At 37.6% G+C, this 16514-nt stretch overlaps 1 protein-coding gene across 1 annotated transcript in view; it reads right to left on the reverse strand.

The window, feature by feature from the left end:
- Positions 1–538: 538 nt before the first annotated feature.
- The window catches only part of NAV3 (neuron navigator 3), a gene marked incomplete at both ends in the record, with an annotated part of 180489 nt that continues 164513 nt past the window's right edge, over positions 539–16514 (reverse strand). Inside the window, 10 exons of the mRNA XM_010194243.1 lie at positions 539–693; positions 2630–2865; positions 3614–3782; positions 4094–4189; positions 4847–4944; positions 8169–8343; positions 11296–11449; positions 12540–12605; positions 15142–15314; positions 16472–16492. Coding sequence (XP_010192545.1) covers positions 539–693; positions 2630–2865; positions 3614–3782; positions 4094–4189; positions 4847–4944; positions 8169–8343; positions 11296–11449; positions 12540–12605; positions 15142–15314; positions 16472–16492 — 1343 coding nt within the window. The remainder of the gene's footprint in view (positions 694–2629; positions 2866–3613; positions 3783–4093; positions 4190–4846; positions 4945–8168; positions 8344–11295; positions 11450–12539; positions 12606–15141; positions 15315–16471; positions 16493–16514) is intronic.

Here is a 16514-nt window from a genome sequence, read left to right on the forward strand (position 1 = left end):
ATGTTATAGGCCAGTAAAAGTCCCAGAAAACATTATTTTTATGTTTGCTTGGCAATAAAGGACAGTCAGCAAACTTCATACTTCTGTACTACAACAAGAAAACTATAAGAAGAGCAAGCCTGCCAGAATCACAGCTGTCTCTGCATGGTTTGGTTCATGGGTTCACATATATCCCAAATTCCACTATTATAAAGTGCATTTCTTCTTACTCTCCCATAAGTTGTCCTCATGGTACTAATGAGCTTGTGTGATGTCACAGGGTGAAAGGGATAAGACCTTAATTCAGTCAAGCTTTTAAGTATATTCTTAAATTCTGTGGTGCATTTGCATCTCACTGAGATGCATGGGAGTCATTTAAATAAAGTGAAGAAGACACCTAAGTACTTGACTGAAGAGAGTAAAAATTATTCAAGTGCATAACGGCTTTGCTGACAGCCTAAGTGTCCACTGGGACATTTTATTTTGCAAAATAACAAACAGCTTTTACTGTTTTAATTGCAAAAGGTGTGTGAAAGAGGAGAGAAGAGCTGCTACCTACCATTTGTTATATTTACAGTTGAGGAAACCATTGAAGATGTCACTTAGTGAACTGATGTGGTGGAGGTTATCAAGAATGATGACCACGGGGAGGTCAGCACCATTGTTGTCAGCACTGCATTGCTCAGCTAGGTTTGCTAGGTATTGTCGCAGATCCTTCAGCAGAATTAACAAAACAAAACAAAACAAAACAAAACAGAAAAGATTAATTCAGTCAGACTATAAACGTAATTTCAGTGGAAAAGATTTTCAGAAAGATAAATAGGCTGCTACAGTTTCCCCACTGTGGATCATTCAGCTGGATCAGCACATGCAGGAAGCTCTGCTTCTTTGATAGGGCAACAATGAAGCCACATGCTAGGAAAAATAAAGGCACTAAACATAAGGCAAGTGACTGAAGCATACACATTTCTATTTGGTGGATACATTCCTTAAAAACCTGCTGATAAAATACCTTATCTCCAGAGCAAAACAGGTTGCAATAAAATATGCCATTTCCAATGGGCTGAGATACTCACATTAACCGTTGGACCTCCATCCTTATTAATGCCACATTTACATACCAAAAAGAAAACCCCCACCAAATTATCACACAATTTAGGCATACTGAACTGCTCCTTCAGATATCTGCTTTCACCACTCTCGCAGAAAACCTCTTTGGCCTTTTGGGGACACTATATCACATCTCATGATAAAGTTTGCTGTGTAAATTCTTTTTTTTCCTGTCAGCTGTCTGGCTGCTGTTTAGTGCTGGAGTAAAAGACAGCTTTCTATAATCAAAACATTTCATATTTTTATCAACACTATGTTGCCCTTGAGGGTCTGGGCTAGTCAAGTCTTACAGCTGTGTCTCTAGAAGAATCTAATTTTGTCAGTGTTGGGAGTGCTCAGTATAATGGACAAAGTTCCTATTGCTGTTTTACTTTCTGGATCAAGGATAGCAGAATTTTTTTTCTTTAATGAGAACTTGTGATCTTTGTTTACTTCAAGAAAGGTTTCTGTTTGGCTTTTTATGATCAGGTGTCTCAATGGGAACATCATTAAGTTTCCTCCACGGAATAGCACCATCTGTATTATTCAAACACACTTGGTAGTCGATGACGTTTTTTCTTTTTTACTATGAACTCAAAAGTTCTATATAAAACTTACTAGAAACAAAGGAAAAGAAGAACAGAAAAAAAAGAACCGCAAAACAAAATCATATACAACAAGCAATCTACCAGAAATCGAAAAGCTTGCTCTTTTGTGTGACAACTTTAATTATAAATGTATATGGTATAACAATAAAACATAAACACATTCCCTGCCAAAGTAAATGGCATCACAAATCCTCTGTATAAAACACAGTGAAAAGCGATGTTTCTACTGGAATGATCCTCTCGCCCCTTTGGGATCTGCATATTCTTTCTTCTTACATTATGCTAACATTCATTATGTTCTGTGCAAATCATAAAGCTCTGGGCAAGACCTTTCATTATTTTTTTCCCTGGGTACCAAGTTAGGAGTATACCCAATTTAGGACAGAAAGTGAATAGCATTATCTGTGACTAGCACGGTAGTCATGCTAGAAGCTTGATAATCTGAGCTGTGTAAATCACTGTGAATATGACATGATGCATGAGGTAATTTTAGTATGGTCACCTTCCTGAACGATGCACTCCAGAAACCGTGGGAGCAGTTGTACTTATCCAGTGCTGAACCCAAGATAGTAATTCAAAATCCCCATTCTGAAATCATTGCTAGTAGGCTGCTATTATCACTCAGAAAAAAACCTCCCAAGTTAAATTAGTATTACCTTTCTGACCAAGAAATTACAGACTTTAAGATTTGAATTTACATAGGAATTTTACTCTGCATCTATCTTTAAGGTGGGTTTCCTCAAGTGGAAGGAAAATTCAGACTTCCTTCACAGTGCTTCAATGATTTGTTTAGAACAGAAAGATCGGATCCCTGTTCCTCACTGGGATAGGAGACTGAATTTTTGTAGGAAAAAATGCTAACTGAGCAACAAACCAGTATACCAATTAATAGGATCTGCTCTGCGTCATCACTACAAATTGGACAATAGGTTACCTTTTAATCTGCAACTTACCTTGCTTGACTTGTGATCTACGTTAAAAGTCGCAATTGCATCCTCAGTTTTTTTTCTGCCAGATTTGGTTATAATATATTCAGCCAGCCTGTTAGCTAAATAGGTCTTCCCTGTGCCACTGGGTCCCGACAGAATAATTCTGCGATGCTCCATCAGTAAATTAAAGTACCGCTGGGTAATTGGCTTAGGAATCAATGTGTCAAACACAAAACTGTCCAAACTGTTTTCTTCCACTCCTATGAACAAAAGAAAAGAAAAATGGCCTGTCTTCCTCCTTGCAAAGGTAGGTAGAGGTTTGGCCCAGCACCTGATGGCATCAAGTGCCATGCTCAAAGCAGAGTAAGGTACTTCTGCCAAAATCAAACTCCTATCAAGGGCATCATTACTGTAGAAATGCTTATATCCTTCCACAGGGACAAAATATTAAACAGTGGTAGTGGGATGAGATAGGTGGGAGAGATGAAATCAAAGTAAATATGAAGAGAAGGCTCAGTGAGGCAAAGATGGATGTTTCAGACACCACAGGCAATTATGACAAAAAAAAAGGTCAAAGTGACAGCCATAAGGGTTACTGGTTGTCATATCAGTATATGTACATTTCTTCTGAAGGCCCCCCTCCCCTCCAATAGCAAATCCCTACAGCTTTTGAAATGTACTGAACTTTTCCTGTGGAATGGGGTAAGGCATAAATATTTCCCATCTTAAACTCTGTTTTGGGGGAAGAGGTTGCCACTATTCAGAAATGTGTATTTTGCTGTGATTTGGCAGTCAGGCAGAGAAGGACAGATATTCTTAGATTTCCCTCAAAATGCCCCACTGCGTTAGGTATTGTACAACGTCATACAGAGAGTTTATGTGATAAATGAGTCCTTGAACTGGAGCCAAAATACAGAAAGGTCAGGTGTAAGAAAAAAAATAATGAAGGGATGGGGAACTGCACTGAAGAACTCTACAGTATCTGCAAAAATGTTCTTGGGGTTTTACCTTTCAGGTTCACAGTGATGATGTTATTATCTCCAACCAGATATCCACAAGGCAGCAGTTCAGGCACTTCTAGGCTATGGGCTCTAATTACATCCCCTATACAATAGCTAGCAATGCAGTCAGAGCTTAAACCCAGGCTAGTAGTTGGATCCACTCGGAAAATATATTCCTGAAATTATATGGAAACACAAGGCATAAAAAGAAAAATAGCTATTGAATGAAAGCAGATTGGAAAATATTTTGGTACAGGTGAAGTCATTTGGCAAGGAGGTTTTTTGCTGTCCCATTCAGTAGAGAAATGCCCTACAATCATGAAAAAAGAACAGCAGCATTAAGAATAAAGTTTAATAGTGGTGTTAGTGACATGTCAAAAAACAGAAGAAAGCAAAAACTTGGCAAGACAATCCAAACAGTACAGAATTTTTCTTAAGTGAAAAAGAAAACTGAATTAATACTTGAACTATTTTTTCATGGTCTTACCTTAAAGAGACGTCTAATTACACCATCTAAAATGTCCCATTTTGTTTTTCCACTGACTCCAATTGATCCAATCAGATATGCATGTGGTTTTTGATCCTGCAGAGAGAGATTTTTGGAAACTGGACTAAAGATGGTGCTAATTACTTTTCTATGAAGATTTGTAAGTTTCCCAGTGAGGAAAAATAATATTATTTAGAATGTGATGTTAAAACTTTTTAAATAATCCCTGTGCCAGAAATAGGTATAGATATTACATCTTTAAAAGGAAGGAAATACAGTATTTTATTCTGCTCTTAGATTGTGTCTGTATTTATAAAGAGCTGAATATAAATAAAAGTTGCATTGTACTTATATTTTTTATGTTATAACATAACAAAACATGAAAACACAACCATGCAATTCCAAATTGATTACCTCCACAGCATATTCATAGCTGCACCCTAAGGGTTTGAGGCATAGATCTAGTTTAAAACATCTTTTAAATGGAGATAGCAAGTCCCAGAACATCCTAGTACTAATTAAACTGAGACTTGGTAGTGTCTGAGCCACCACAAAGGCAGAAGGAGGACATATGATGTTAGTCTACGGAGAGTGCCTAACCGGATTGAGCATGGATGACAGAGAAGAGAGCTGCTACTTTTAGGGTATTTTCCTCCAGTTTCTAGCTGAAAATATTGAAACAAGTTGACTTGCTATACTGCAAGATTTGCAGAGTTTTAATTCTGTGTCTAGTCTTTTGGGTAATGAACTTACCTTGGCTCGACTATAGCCTTTATTTATAGTGACTAAAATTTTCACACTATGACCTTCTTTGTGGAGTGCTCCATCAGTGACATCATCCAACAAAATATCTGCAATGAAAGAAGGGAAGGAAGGTGATCAACCTGACAAATCGCATCAGTTGTGTTCACATCATCAGTTCAATATTTGCTCAAAGTTAAAAAGAAAGGCTGCCATCATAACAACTTGCAATCAATTTAATCTGTACTTATTCGTAATTCACTTTTTTGTTGGAGATGAGAAAAGGTCGCATTTTGTCAATTTTTGAAGCAATGTTAGGAGCTTTAATAATGTAGAAATTAATAGGGAATCCAGAAATAAAGAAATATATACTCTCTCTCTCTATATATATATATATACACACACACTATAGTCTTGCTTTTGCTTTCTTTCTTAGAACTTCTTCAAAATTACCATATGTCCACAAAGCAATGTTGTTTAAAACCTAAATGAAGTTTATATCTTTGGGCACTCATTGTGCCCTTTAGAACATTGTAAGGAGTAAAACAAGAAATCCTTACACTGAAAAGTTTGCTATTAAGTAAAATAGCATTTGACTTCTCTTTCCAGCTGATGTCTTTATCTTGAGTACTCATAGAATGGATAGTCTTTTTTATCCCCACAATACAGGCTTATAAACAGTATCCATTAAAAAAACACTTTGCGTTCCTCCAGAATATGGGACTCTGTATTCAGCCATTCCTCTAAGAAAAGGTTTCATTTTTCTTAGAGGTAAAGAGTGATTTTTGGTCTGTTCTACGCCTCTGTTCTAATTCTTCACAAACTCCTTAAATGAGAAAGCAGGAGGATGTATTTCTTACTGAAGGCTGAGCCTGCAGCTCTGTTGCAAGGGATAAAACTGCTGCCTTCCTCTAGAAGTTCTCTCAGAGATTCTACTGTTAGACATTTAAACTAACTATCAAATTAGGAAAGATTATGGATTTGCATTTTCTTCAAAGGCCAGCACAGTAATCCACTAAGTCCTGCTCATTCTTATTGTGCTGATTGAAGAAAAGCATCGACTTCATGTCATACTCTCCACAAGGTCAGATTTCACGCAAATGAAATGAGGTGCCAGTAAGATTCAGTCATTTGCTCAGAGCAAAACCAAAGTAGACTTAAGAACATGACTTCAATGAATGTATTAAAATAAGTCCTCATGTAAAATGTATGATAACTTACAGTCAGAGCTAGAAAGCAGTTTCTGCTGTTGGTGGTGTTTTTTGTTTTTTTTTTTCAAATTGATCGAATGAAGAAGCACTTTTGTTGTGAGTGTAAAAAAATCCATGCTTGTTTCGTTCCAGGTACACAGTTTTTCTGTGCCACCAACACTGAATGTTTCACTTCACTTGTCTTGTGCTTTGGCATATTTGGTAAACCTGAAGAGTTTCTATAATGTCATAGTTCATCTGAGGGCAATTTACAATATAACTGATCCATCCCCCTGTGAAATTTTTCAATCTCTAAATGACCCTCATGTAGCCCTTCAAATATATTTTTCTGTAAGTCTTTAGGAATGAGGAACCACTCTGTGGCTAGAAAAAAATTCCACTTTCTAAGAGCTCTCCCTCCCACTGAGAAAAGAGGCTGAGAAGATGCCCAAGGCGGGTCTAACTTCATGGTAGTGCTAACTGCCTTAATTTCCTCCCACCAGGCCTCCTCCATAGGTGCTCTTTGGTGCTCTGGCTCACTTCTTGTCTGAGCTCTGGCACTTTCTTGGAGAGTGCAGACAGAGTCTTGTACTGGTCCTTGTTTGCTGCTCTTTACTCCAGTGACTGAAATATGGATGTCGGTGACCACCAAGCTCCTTTCCAGCTTGTCACTCACACCTTACTGGAGGAGATGGCCATACCCTTAGGAAGTGGCATTTCCAGATGACCATGGTCATTTGGAGACACTAGTGTCCCAGAAAGTGTCACAGCATTTTTTAATATGATGAGCCAAAGCTCTCATTCTGTCTCTCAGCTTAGTCCCCGGCATGATTAACCTCTCTATATCTCAGGGGCTTTTGTTCAACAGTATTCCAGCTGCTGCAGAAAGCCCACAAGACTTGGTAGGAAGCTGTCACCCTTCCAAGTTCTCTGGCACAGCAACAAAATGATACTCACAGTGATCAAAAAGGCTGGATTCATAATCAAACTAAATCCTCCACTCCTCATTAGGCACCCTTATTTCTTTAATTTCTTATAACCAAAAGTAATTACTTTGCATGCTAGAAAAGCATTTAGAACTAATAACACAGAAAATTATATAAAGCCTATATTATGTTTATTCCTGTATCTAGACAGAGTTAGCGCCAAGCGACAAAGTAGTAATAGCTGCTGCTCATGAATGAGATTCTACAGTTAACATTTTGAAAAAAAAGTATCTTCTGGTGTTAATTTTTTTTAATGTGTGTGGATGTGTGAGCAAGAGCCATAGTTAAACTTTTCTCTCTATTTTTGCAATGTTTCATTGTATACCCAGGCCCAGCTCAGGCTTATCCTTGCTAAAAGTTAAACCTGGTGAAAAAGTAGGCTAGAATGTAAACAAAAGTAAATTGATTTTCACATAAAATCTGACATTAACCAGAAGAAATATTCAAATATCCATGTAATCAATGACTGGCAAGATAACACGACTAACTGCCAATCCAAATTACAGTCAGGCAGTTTGGCATGTTCCCAGCTGTACTCTTGCCTAGACTCTTTCTACAATTATTAGCCACATTTTCATTGATTTGAGAGACTGCATCATACTTTCTGTGGCGTCTATGCTAATGAGGGCTGCTTTGCTTCTGCTCTAGGTTCTAATATTAGAGATGGCACTTCTGTTTCTTGGCCACATTATCAAAACAAGTGTAGAAAGCTTATTATCATAAACTCTATGGCATGGAAAACAATCAAATGTTAATGTTCAGGATGTGCACTAAAGTTCTGCTTGCTTTCTCTCATACACTGAAGACAATGAGGGTGCTTAATAAGCCAGGAGGAGTTTGGCTCCTGTGATAAATGGTGATTTGGTCCAGCATAGGCTTACTAGCTATATCACATTAAAAAAAAAAGTAAGGGCTAAAGCTAACTGAGACCACCTTCCACCCCAGCTGCAAATAGAAAATGAAGTTAAGGGATCTAACTGAATAATAAAAACTCAGTAAAAAAAATTAAAATCTCCATTAGTGAATGTATATCTGATGTTTACCTGAGTGATATGAGGTGCTTTAATTTTCAGGCATGCATCTTACACATGGCCCTTTAAGAGGGTGAAAAATAATGAATTCTTACTACATGCATACATGTGTCCAAAATATACTTACCTGATGTAACAGATTCCGTGATGTTTAAATTATTCAGAGAAAGTCCTAGTGACTGCCGTGATGAAGATGATGATGTGCTGCTTGAAGACTCTGATGATGGCCGGGCAGGCTTCCCAGTATTTCCAGTCTCTGCCTTCAAACGATCATTTTCAGCTTTTAATATCTCAATTTCATTCTGTATTCAAAAGAAATCAACATAAAAGTACAGGAGGTTATTCTTTCAGAAAACCACTGGGGATGGCTATTCTGGTGCTTGCTGCTTGCCTGCAGGAGCTAACTGGTTTACCACTTTCACAGCAGTATGTAGCACTATATGTCAGAAGCATAACCCAGTCAGTGAAAACTGGATTGCCTTCACTTCTGAAATGACAGGAAAAAACCCCCTGTAACCTTGTTTTTGCTTTTGCCTTAAGACAGTTCCTAAACAACATAAGCTTCAAGCTTCTGCGTTCATTGTACATTTGACCACAATACAAGTATGGTGAGAATTTTCCCAGCTATCTCCAGTTTTATAAGCAACCTTTTATTCTCAAATGTCTTAGGTGACAGTAAGTCAAGAAAGTTATTGTTAAAATCTTAGATATGTCAATGTTTCTAATGTCACAGAAAATTATCACTGACATTGAATGCAAAATTTAAGCAGTAACTTCACAGAGAAGAAATGAAATTAAAAATGGAGTATTAGAAATTGATAGCTTAACATTTTCATAACCCTTCTTTTTATCAGATAAGACTTTTTGATCATTCAAACATGGAATTGTTCACATAACGGCCAGCAAACCCTCTTTGATGAAGACATACAGTGACAGATGAATCAGAACAACTAGGAAATTTTTTTAGCTAAATCCTCTGTGGTGCCAAGTGATTATTGAATGTACAATAATAAAATGAAAACTTAGCCTGAGAACAGGCTGGTACCAGCTAAATCTAGCTTTCAGTCGCTTCACGAAGCACAGTACAAAGCAACTGCTTATTCTTGCAGACGGTTTTGCAGATCAAATTTAATTCCACATTCACTAACACTCTGCTAAAAGTCCTATTGTTTTATGACGGCTCTTCAGCTACTTTATACAAGTAAAAACATAAGGCATAGCATTACAAAAAAACCCCTGCAACAGCTACAAAAAGATTAGATCGTATAGGCAAAGGTGAGGAGATAGTGAAAGGGAAGGGACAAACCAGCAAAATAGTGACAGAAGGGAAGAGATGAATGCATCAGTTTAGCCTGGGGTTCAAATCAGGAGCTATGGTGAAATGAGTCATGCACTCTCCATCTACTCTGCAATTTATGCTGATTAATTATACAAAACTTAGCAGTCTCCCATTCAGCTGAGCTTTACATTTTTAAGATGCTTTGAATACACACAGTATTCATGTATCATTCCCACCAGTCCTACATTTTCCCCTTACCAATCCTCATAAATTTTCTAAAATGTCACATAGTTTGGCAACTCCAAGGTGGCTGCTTGCCTTTTTGGGAAAACTTCAGAAGAACTGGTGACTACCAGCGACAGCATCTGAACTGGTCCCCTCTGCCAGCTTTGGTGAAACTCAAGCCTTGGAGGCCTGTGACTACAGCAGACTCCTCTCTCCAGGGACTTGACCCAGTTTAGGCACTCATATCCTAGTGTAAAACTGTACTCAGCCGATAAGTCTTCACATCCTGTTCTCCACCATTGCAATTAACTGTGTTCTATCCCTTATGGTTCCTAAAAGATTTTTAGTGGCTCCAGATCAAATGCTTTACTTAAGTCTGTACAATTGAAACCTGTATTTATGGACTAGTTCTTGATTATTCTTCCCTTTAAATGAACTTCAGCCAAATATCCCGTAGTAATGTCGGCACCTGGTGGTGTGAGCACCTGGGTGGATGGTAAGTACTGTACATGTTTAAAGGTGTGTCTGAGACTGCTATAGACATGGTATAAACCAAGAGGTCTACAAAAGACAGAAAGCACAACAGATCTGGTAGTTATGAAATCAGCTACCATGGAAATCTATACAAAAGTGCCTGCAGGTGCACCTGACCAAAGTACCCAACACCAAGCAATTCAGCTGACAAGCCACTGGGGCTGAATCCAGCCGTGTAAATGTGGGTTTCCTGTGTCATTGTAAACACAGTCTTCCATGGGTTGAATGCGAAACCTACAAGACCCATGCAGACGTAAATACCTGTGGCTACTTCCAATGGCAGTAGGTGCCTGTGCTCAATTTCACCCTCAACACCTATCCTAGGATGATTCCAGGATAGGTCTCTAAGCTCCACTACTGCAGGACTAAAACTTGATTGGCAGGAAAAGGAGTTTATCATACCTAAACATCTAAATGTAGCTGTCCTAGTCTCAACCTGAATCCCACTCCATGGCCTTGACTCTTTTTCCCAAATACCAATTTATAGTGCCTTCAGTGATGTCCTAGGTATCATTCCAGAAGGACTCAAATCTACTGAAGAATCCACATCACACTGTGTGAATGCTGTTAACACTTTTGAGTACCCAGTGTGATACTAGAGACTTGTACGTGGGCAACAGAGCTGTGTCCCATAAAGCTCTGTGCTCCACTGCGAACTTGTCAGACTCATGAAAGGGCAAGTCTTCTGACGAAAAATGTGTTCAAGAAGGATTTGTAGCAGTGTCACAAAATAATGTAGTGAAATTTTAGTGATACTGGATACAATAAGTTAGTTCAGTTTTACATACTTTGCTTCAGTAAGGCACACCTGGGTTAGGAATCAGAAATGGTGAGAAAGCATGCACCTATACCCCTGCCCACCACAGCCCAAGGATTTGAAGTTCTGTAGAAATCAGTTCTTGATCTGCTTGTCTGCCATGTTGCTTTCCCCAGTCACAGCATTTAGATAACAAATATCTAAATATTTGGGCAGGGTTTATGTCTCCTTCCATGTCTCTTAAACACATTTTACCTATTAATACAAATGCTAAGAATATAATAATAATTATTATAAGCTGAACACATACCATACCCATCCTTTGGAAACACTGTCAACCTAGCAATTTACTTGGTATTGACATTTTTTTTGGTACCTGAAACAGAATTCTGGGAACAGATATTCTCCAGGCATAGCTTTGGTGTGCACCCCTGTCATCACTTAAGCTACTGCACTGACCTGCATGCGGTTCATGGCTTCCCGAATCTGATCCAGATGGTGTGCAGAGCTGAGGGCTTCAAGACGAATGTCCGTTAATTTTAGCTCTTTCTCCCTCAGCTCACTCTTTAGCTGAAGAATAATTTCAGCCTCTGCCTCTGTGCACTCACAGATCCTAGAGAGGAGCAGGAAACAAGCAGGGGATTAAAGGAAGGTTCTCCCCCCAAAGCAGTGTCATTACTAAGTATCAAAGTACAGAAAATGCTTGCTTCTGGTGAAGCCTATGAGTGAAGAAAGAATCTTATCAAAGAAACATGAAAAGGCTGAAACTGAAAATTAAAAAAGGAAAAAAGCCCTCACCAGATGAAATTATCAGCTTGCTTTATACCTTTCCAGTTTAGTTAGATAGTTCACTATGGTGAAAAAAGTTGGTAAAAATTTTTCAGAAATATTTTTTGAGTGTATATCACCTGTTTTATATCTGCATCATTTCTCTGGTGCAAAGTTATGACTTTCCTAAGTAGCAATTGTCAGAATTGAAGTATGCTGATTAAAATGCACTCCTGATATTTATTATCTGTTAGGCACCGATGGTTTTCTCTGTTTTGAACAGTACACAAAGAGACAGTCCCTGACTTCATAATCTAGATTTTGATCTATAATAGTTTTGATTTGTGGTGGTTGACTTTTTGCCTATAGTTTGTCATTTGGTAATGTATGGTATATGAAATAACGTGTTTGGTTGTTTTTTCTTTCTTAAAGACTAGATTAAAAGTAATCACCATGAGATTATTTTTTGTAAGCATTGATTTTATGGGAAGAAACCACTATATTGTGAGAAAAGATCAAAACATGACTGGCCTGGGGACCCACAACTGTCTAGTCCTCATGTCAGACTGCTTTGCCTCTATGTGTCATTATCAGACCTAGATCTGTTGTGTAACAGAATCAGTAGAAAATAAAACACTGAATTTTGGCAATTTTTAGTTGTTACACTAAGCAATATTTTCAGTCAATTCATTAAATGTTATTTTCTCTTTGCTACTGTCACTATAAATAGTTAATATTTGCAGAAAAAGGTAAATATGAAATATATTGTATAATAATAAGTATTATTATTGTGATTATTACTGCTAATATACAAACAAGAAACAGAGATCAACTTTTAATTGCCAGAATGCATGCAAATGCATTTTGGGAAAGAAGATGCAGCACTCTCCAGGTCAGCAGTTGGGTATACAACTCCATGCCCCACACAATTTTACCGAGATCTATGCTTGTAGACCACGGGACCGTTTTGCCTTTTCTTTGGTGCCCAGACTAGAGATGACCTGCATACACACGCATTAAAGAGATGCAATTGGAAGAAAGGTAATGGTTTAGAACATGAGACTCAGGTCAAGAAAATATATAAAAGAAAATGTAAGCAAAAGGAAGATGAAGAAGTTCATGGAAAATTAAAAAACATGTCAAATTGAAGAAGGAAAATAATGAATATTATTCACAACATGCACAAATATTTTAAATGTGTGTAAAAATGAATAAAGGCATATACTAGGATATTTTTCCAGATATAATGATACAGTTCTTGATTTGATGTGCCCATACCTATACTCGCCAAATAAGAAATGAAATTTTATTTATAGGCATATATTATACAACAGCTTAAACAACTGAGAAGCCACATATCTATTTGTTTGCTATTTTCTTTTTGTCTTTTTGTGTAGTATATCTTGAGAAGGGATGGACAAAAAAGACCACAACAAGCCAGCTTTAAAGAAGATAAAAATGAAGCAGAAGTCAGGGCTACAGTTCTGGAAGAAGCAGGAAGAAGCTGTCCAGACTGGTAACACAGGCAGAATGGAAGCAGAAAGCATGAACTGAATTTTCTTTTGCAGATTCCAGAGTTCTTCAGCACTCCACTCCTACAACTGTAAAATCACATAAGAAGATGAGACTTGATCAAAAGGAATAAAACCAAAAAGTTAGCATTCCTGACCCATCACAGAAAGAAGCTCAGAAGCCTGATCAGACTTCAGACAAAGGTTCAAAGCAGTTAGAAAGAAAGAGTTTTACTTTTTCTTTCTTGTTACAGCCTCAGGATTTTTAAATCAGTAGGGTGTTTTGGGTAGAAGGAGTAAGTCAGTCATGATCTTTGAACTGAGGCTGCTGACAATTATGAAAAGTCTCAAAGGTGTCAGAAGTTTAAATGATGTAATAGAAAACCGAGTCTTTTTAAGAAAGGAACATCATTGGTATAACAGGCAAAGAATTTATTCTAAATAAATATATTTTACATGGTCTCTCCATGGAAGGGAAGGAATCTATGTTATCCTGTTTAGAAAGGTCATAATAATAAAAAATGTGATAATATGATCAGAAAGATTGGTGTTTAAAAATATTATGCAAGAAGAGCCAGAATGCTATGAACTGGACAGAATTTAGGAAGTTAAGGCTCAGAGACCAAATAGCTATGGGAAATGCTTGGGATAAAAGACTAGCTATGTAGTTTTACCCTTCATAAATTCTGGGAACACAAGTACATCTAGAGAGCAGGTCAAAAAGACAGAGAAAAAAGGAGTGTGGAGGAAAGGAAGCAGGATAAGATGATGAAAGCAGATCTGTGAATCATGAGTAGATAATTTTGTAGAATAAAAGTGTTTCGTTTAAGTTTAGGCACTTGCTATTAGGCTTTTACTAGTGATTTTTACACTGATAACAAATCAGATTCAAGGGTCGCAAACATGCAGAAATTCTTCTCCCAAAACACACATATATGTGAAACCATAAAAGTGTGAACTTCCTATAAAATGCTCAACAAAACTAAAGATCTAGATGAGTTACTCCTCACTAGTCCGTACAGAATGTGAGGAAATAAAAACATTTATTGCGGAGAGGTTTCTTTTGTGGGAATATTTGCTGTCGACCTCCTAAATCTAGTATATAAAAAAATCATTAGAGTCTATAAAAAGCTAATCATAAAAGGCGCCTACCTAACACAGGGAAATTCTGTTCTAAAGCTTGGAAATGAGTCATGAGACTAGGGTTTCCTGGTCGCTTGAAGGAAGAGTAGTTGTGACCTGATTATTCTCAATTAGGACAAGGAAAGCAAGGGTGGTGACATTAGTATGCATGTGTGGTTCAAAGAGGTTGATTTTTCCAAATTGAAAAATGTTATGAGTTTATCAGAACGGAAAAGCATTAGAGAGAAGAATACGGATGGGAGCTGAGAACTCCATATGAAAAATATATTAGACATCTAAAACTAATGAAGAAATGGGACAGTTTTTGATTATTGTTCTTAGTCTTAACATCATAAAGATGGTGATTTGAATTAAAAAAAAAGAAAAGTAGTAAAATCACACAAAAAAATCCAAGCTGATAAAACAGGATTAATATATAAAAATGATACAAATTAGTCTATACAAAGTAGATAAAGTCACATCAGAAGCAATGAGTATCTTGTAAAAATTCATAGCTACCTGGAAAATAAAAAGTCCTTTTTAGTATGTCATGAAGAGAGGAAATCGTAGCATTAGTCCTATACCAAGTGGATATGATAAACTTGTTAATGGCGAAGGGAGAGCACAACATAATCTTCAGATATACATTTGGAAATAACTTTGTACTGCTAGGTGATTTTGGGTAAAGGCTGTGAAAGGAGGAGAGAATGACCTAAGAAAGAGCTGCTGGAAAAGTAGTGTGTAAATGCAGTGAAGCTCATGAGAAATCTGGCATTTGGATGGAGCACAAGATTAAAAGATCGTGGCTGTTGGCAATGGTTCCTGAAGTGCAAATGGCCACACTTGAGGTCCGTTTCACAGTCCATCCCATTTGCAAAGAAGAGTTTGCCAAGGAGAAACTTACGCAGATGCTGACTGTGATGGTTTCATTGATGTTGCCCCACACTCTCCTGAGCTGTGGGGCAATTTGGGTGAGGAAGGAAGAGAGGAGTCTGTCAGCTCTTCTATGTCCGAATGTGAGGAAGGAGGCTTGGTGGACTTCTTCTTTCCAAAGGCCTGTTTGAAAGAGCTTCTTAGCTGGAAAACAAACAGAGAGCAAGATTATTTTCCTCATCACAGCAATTTGTGTAGAGCTCATGTTTCGAAGAGTTAGTTTGCAGATGCCATCCTAGCCACTGCCTGAGGTCAGTATACAGAAGCAAGGTATTAACATATGCAACACAGTATCTCTAAAAACATGATACAGTGCTTTGGTTTGACTTTATTAATCCAGCGCAGCGCAAAAGTAATGCTATGGAAAAAGTGCAGGACTGAGTGGTACAGCTATGGGAGAGGTGTGCTCATTTAAAACCATGAAGCCCCAGTGGAATCCCATTCCCATGGCATTCCCTCCAAGGGCTGGCTTTAAATAACCACTTCGCGTCTAGGTACAGGCAGAACCTGCTGTTACTAAATGCTGAAATCAAAAGACAAGTCCAATTTACTGGGATTGCCAATTTGCTTTCCCCAATAAAAATTTCAAAGGCCAGACTATGCAAATGCTATGGTTTGGATCGCAAGCGAGAAGATTTAAGCTGCTGTTGTACTGCTGAGAAGAATGTTAGCTGAAAGGTATATACTCTTTGCTGCAGTTTCCTCTAAAGAGTAAGATCTCTGAACGTACAAGCATTGCCTTTCCCATCTAGAAGCTCTTATCCAGTATTGAGAAGGGACAGAATAGCCAAAGAGCCATTTATTTCAGGAGCCAAGATGATAACAGTTTTGTCTGCAATGAATTTTAACTAGTCCATTCGCTGATGACCTTTGTCTAAATACAGACGGTGTTCATCTTAGGAAATAAGTGGTTGGTTTTTGTTTTTATTTTCAGAAATTTGTTCTGATTAAAATTGTATAGATCTCAATGACACACTGATTCCTCTATAAAAAATGAGGTATTTAAACATGTTATTTTCATGATATAATTGAAGAGTGGGGAGTGTGACCACTGATCAGAGAAACATTATGTAAGACCTTTCCAGCTCATGATATCTAACGAGAAAGAAATGGATTTTGGCTACACTCCCCCTTTCTGTAGTCTAAACTTTGAGATTAAAATGAATAGAGACAAACTGAGAAGACATACAGGATAATCTGTTTTTAGAAGGTATAAAAGCCTACTGCCAAAATAAATAGCAATCATGCCAAGATAGGGTTCTTTATAGATGCATGCCAAATTTTCCATGGTTTATATTCACCTCACTTCCTCTAGAGTTCACCTTGCAGAAACATGAAAGAGTG

Source organism: Mesitornis unicolor, unplaced genomic scaffold (assembly GCF_000695765.1).
Source record: "Mesitornis unicolor isolate BGI_N332 unplaced genomic scaffold, ASM69576v1 scaffold2241, whole genome shotgun sequence".
NCBI classification, from domain to species: Eukaryota; Metazoa; Chordata; class Aves; order Mesitornithiformes; family Mesitornithidae; genus Mesitornis; species Mesitornis unicolor.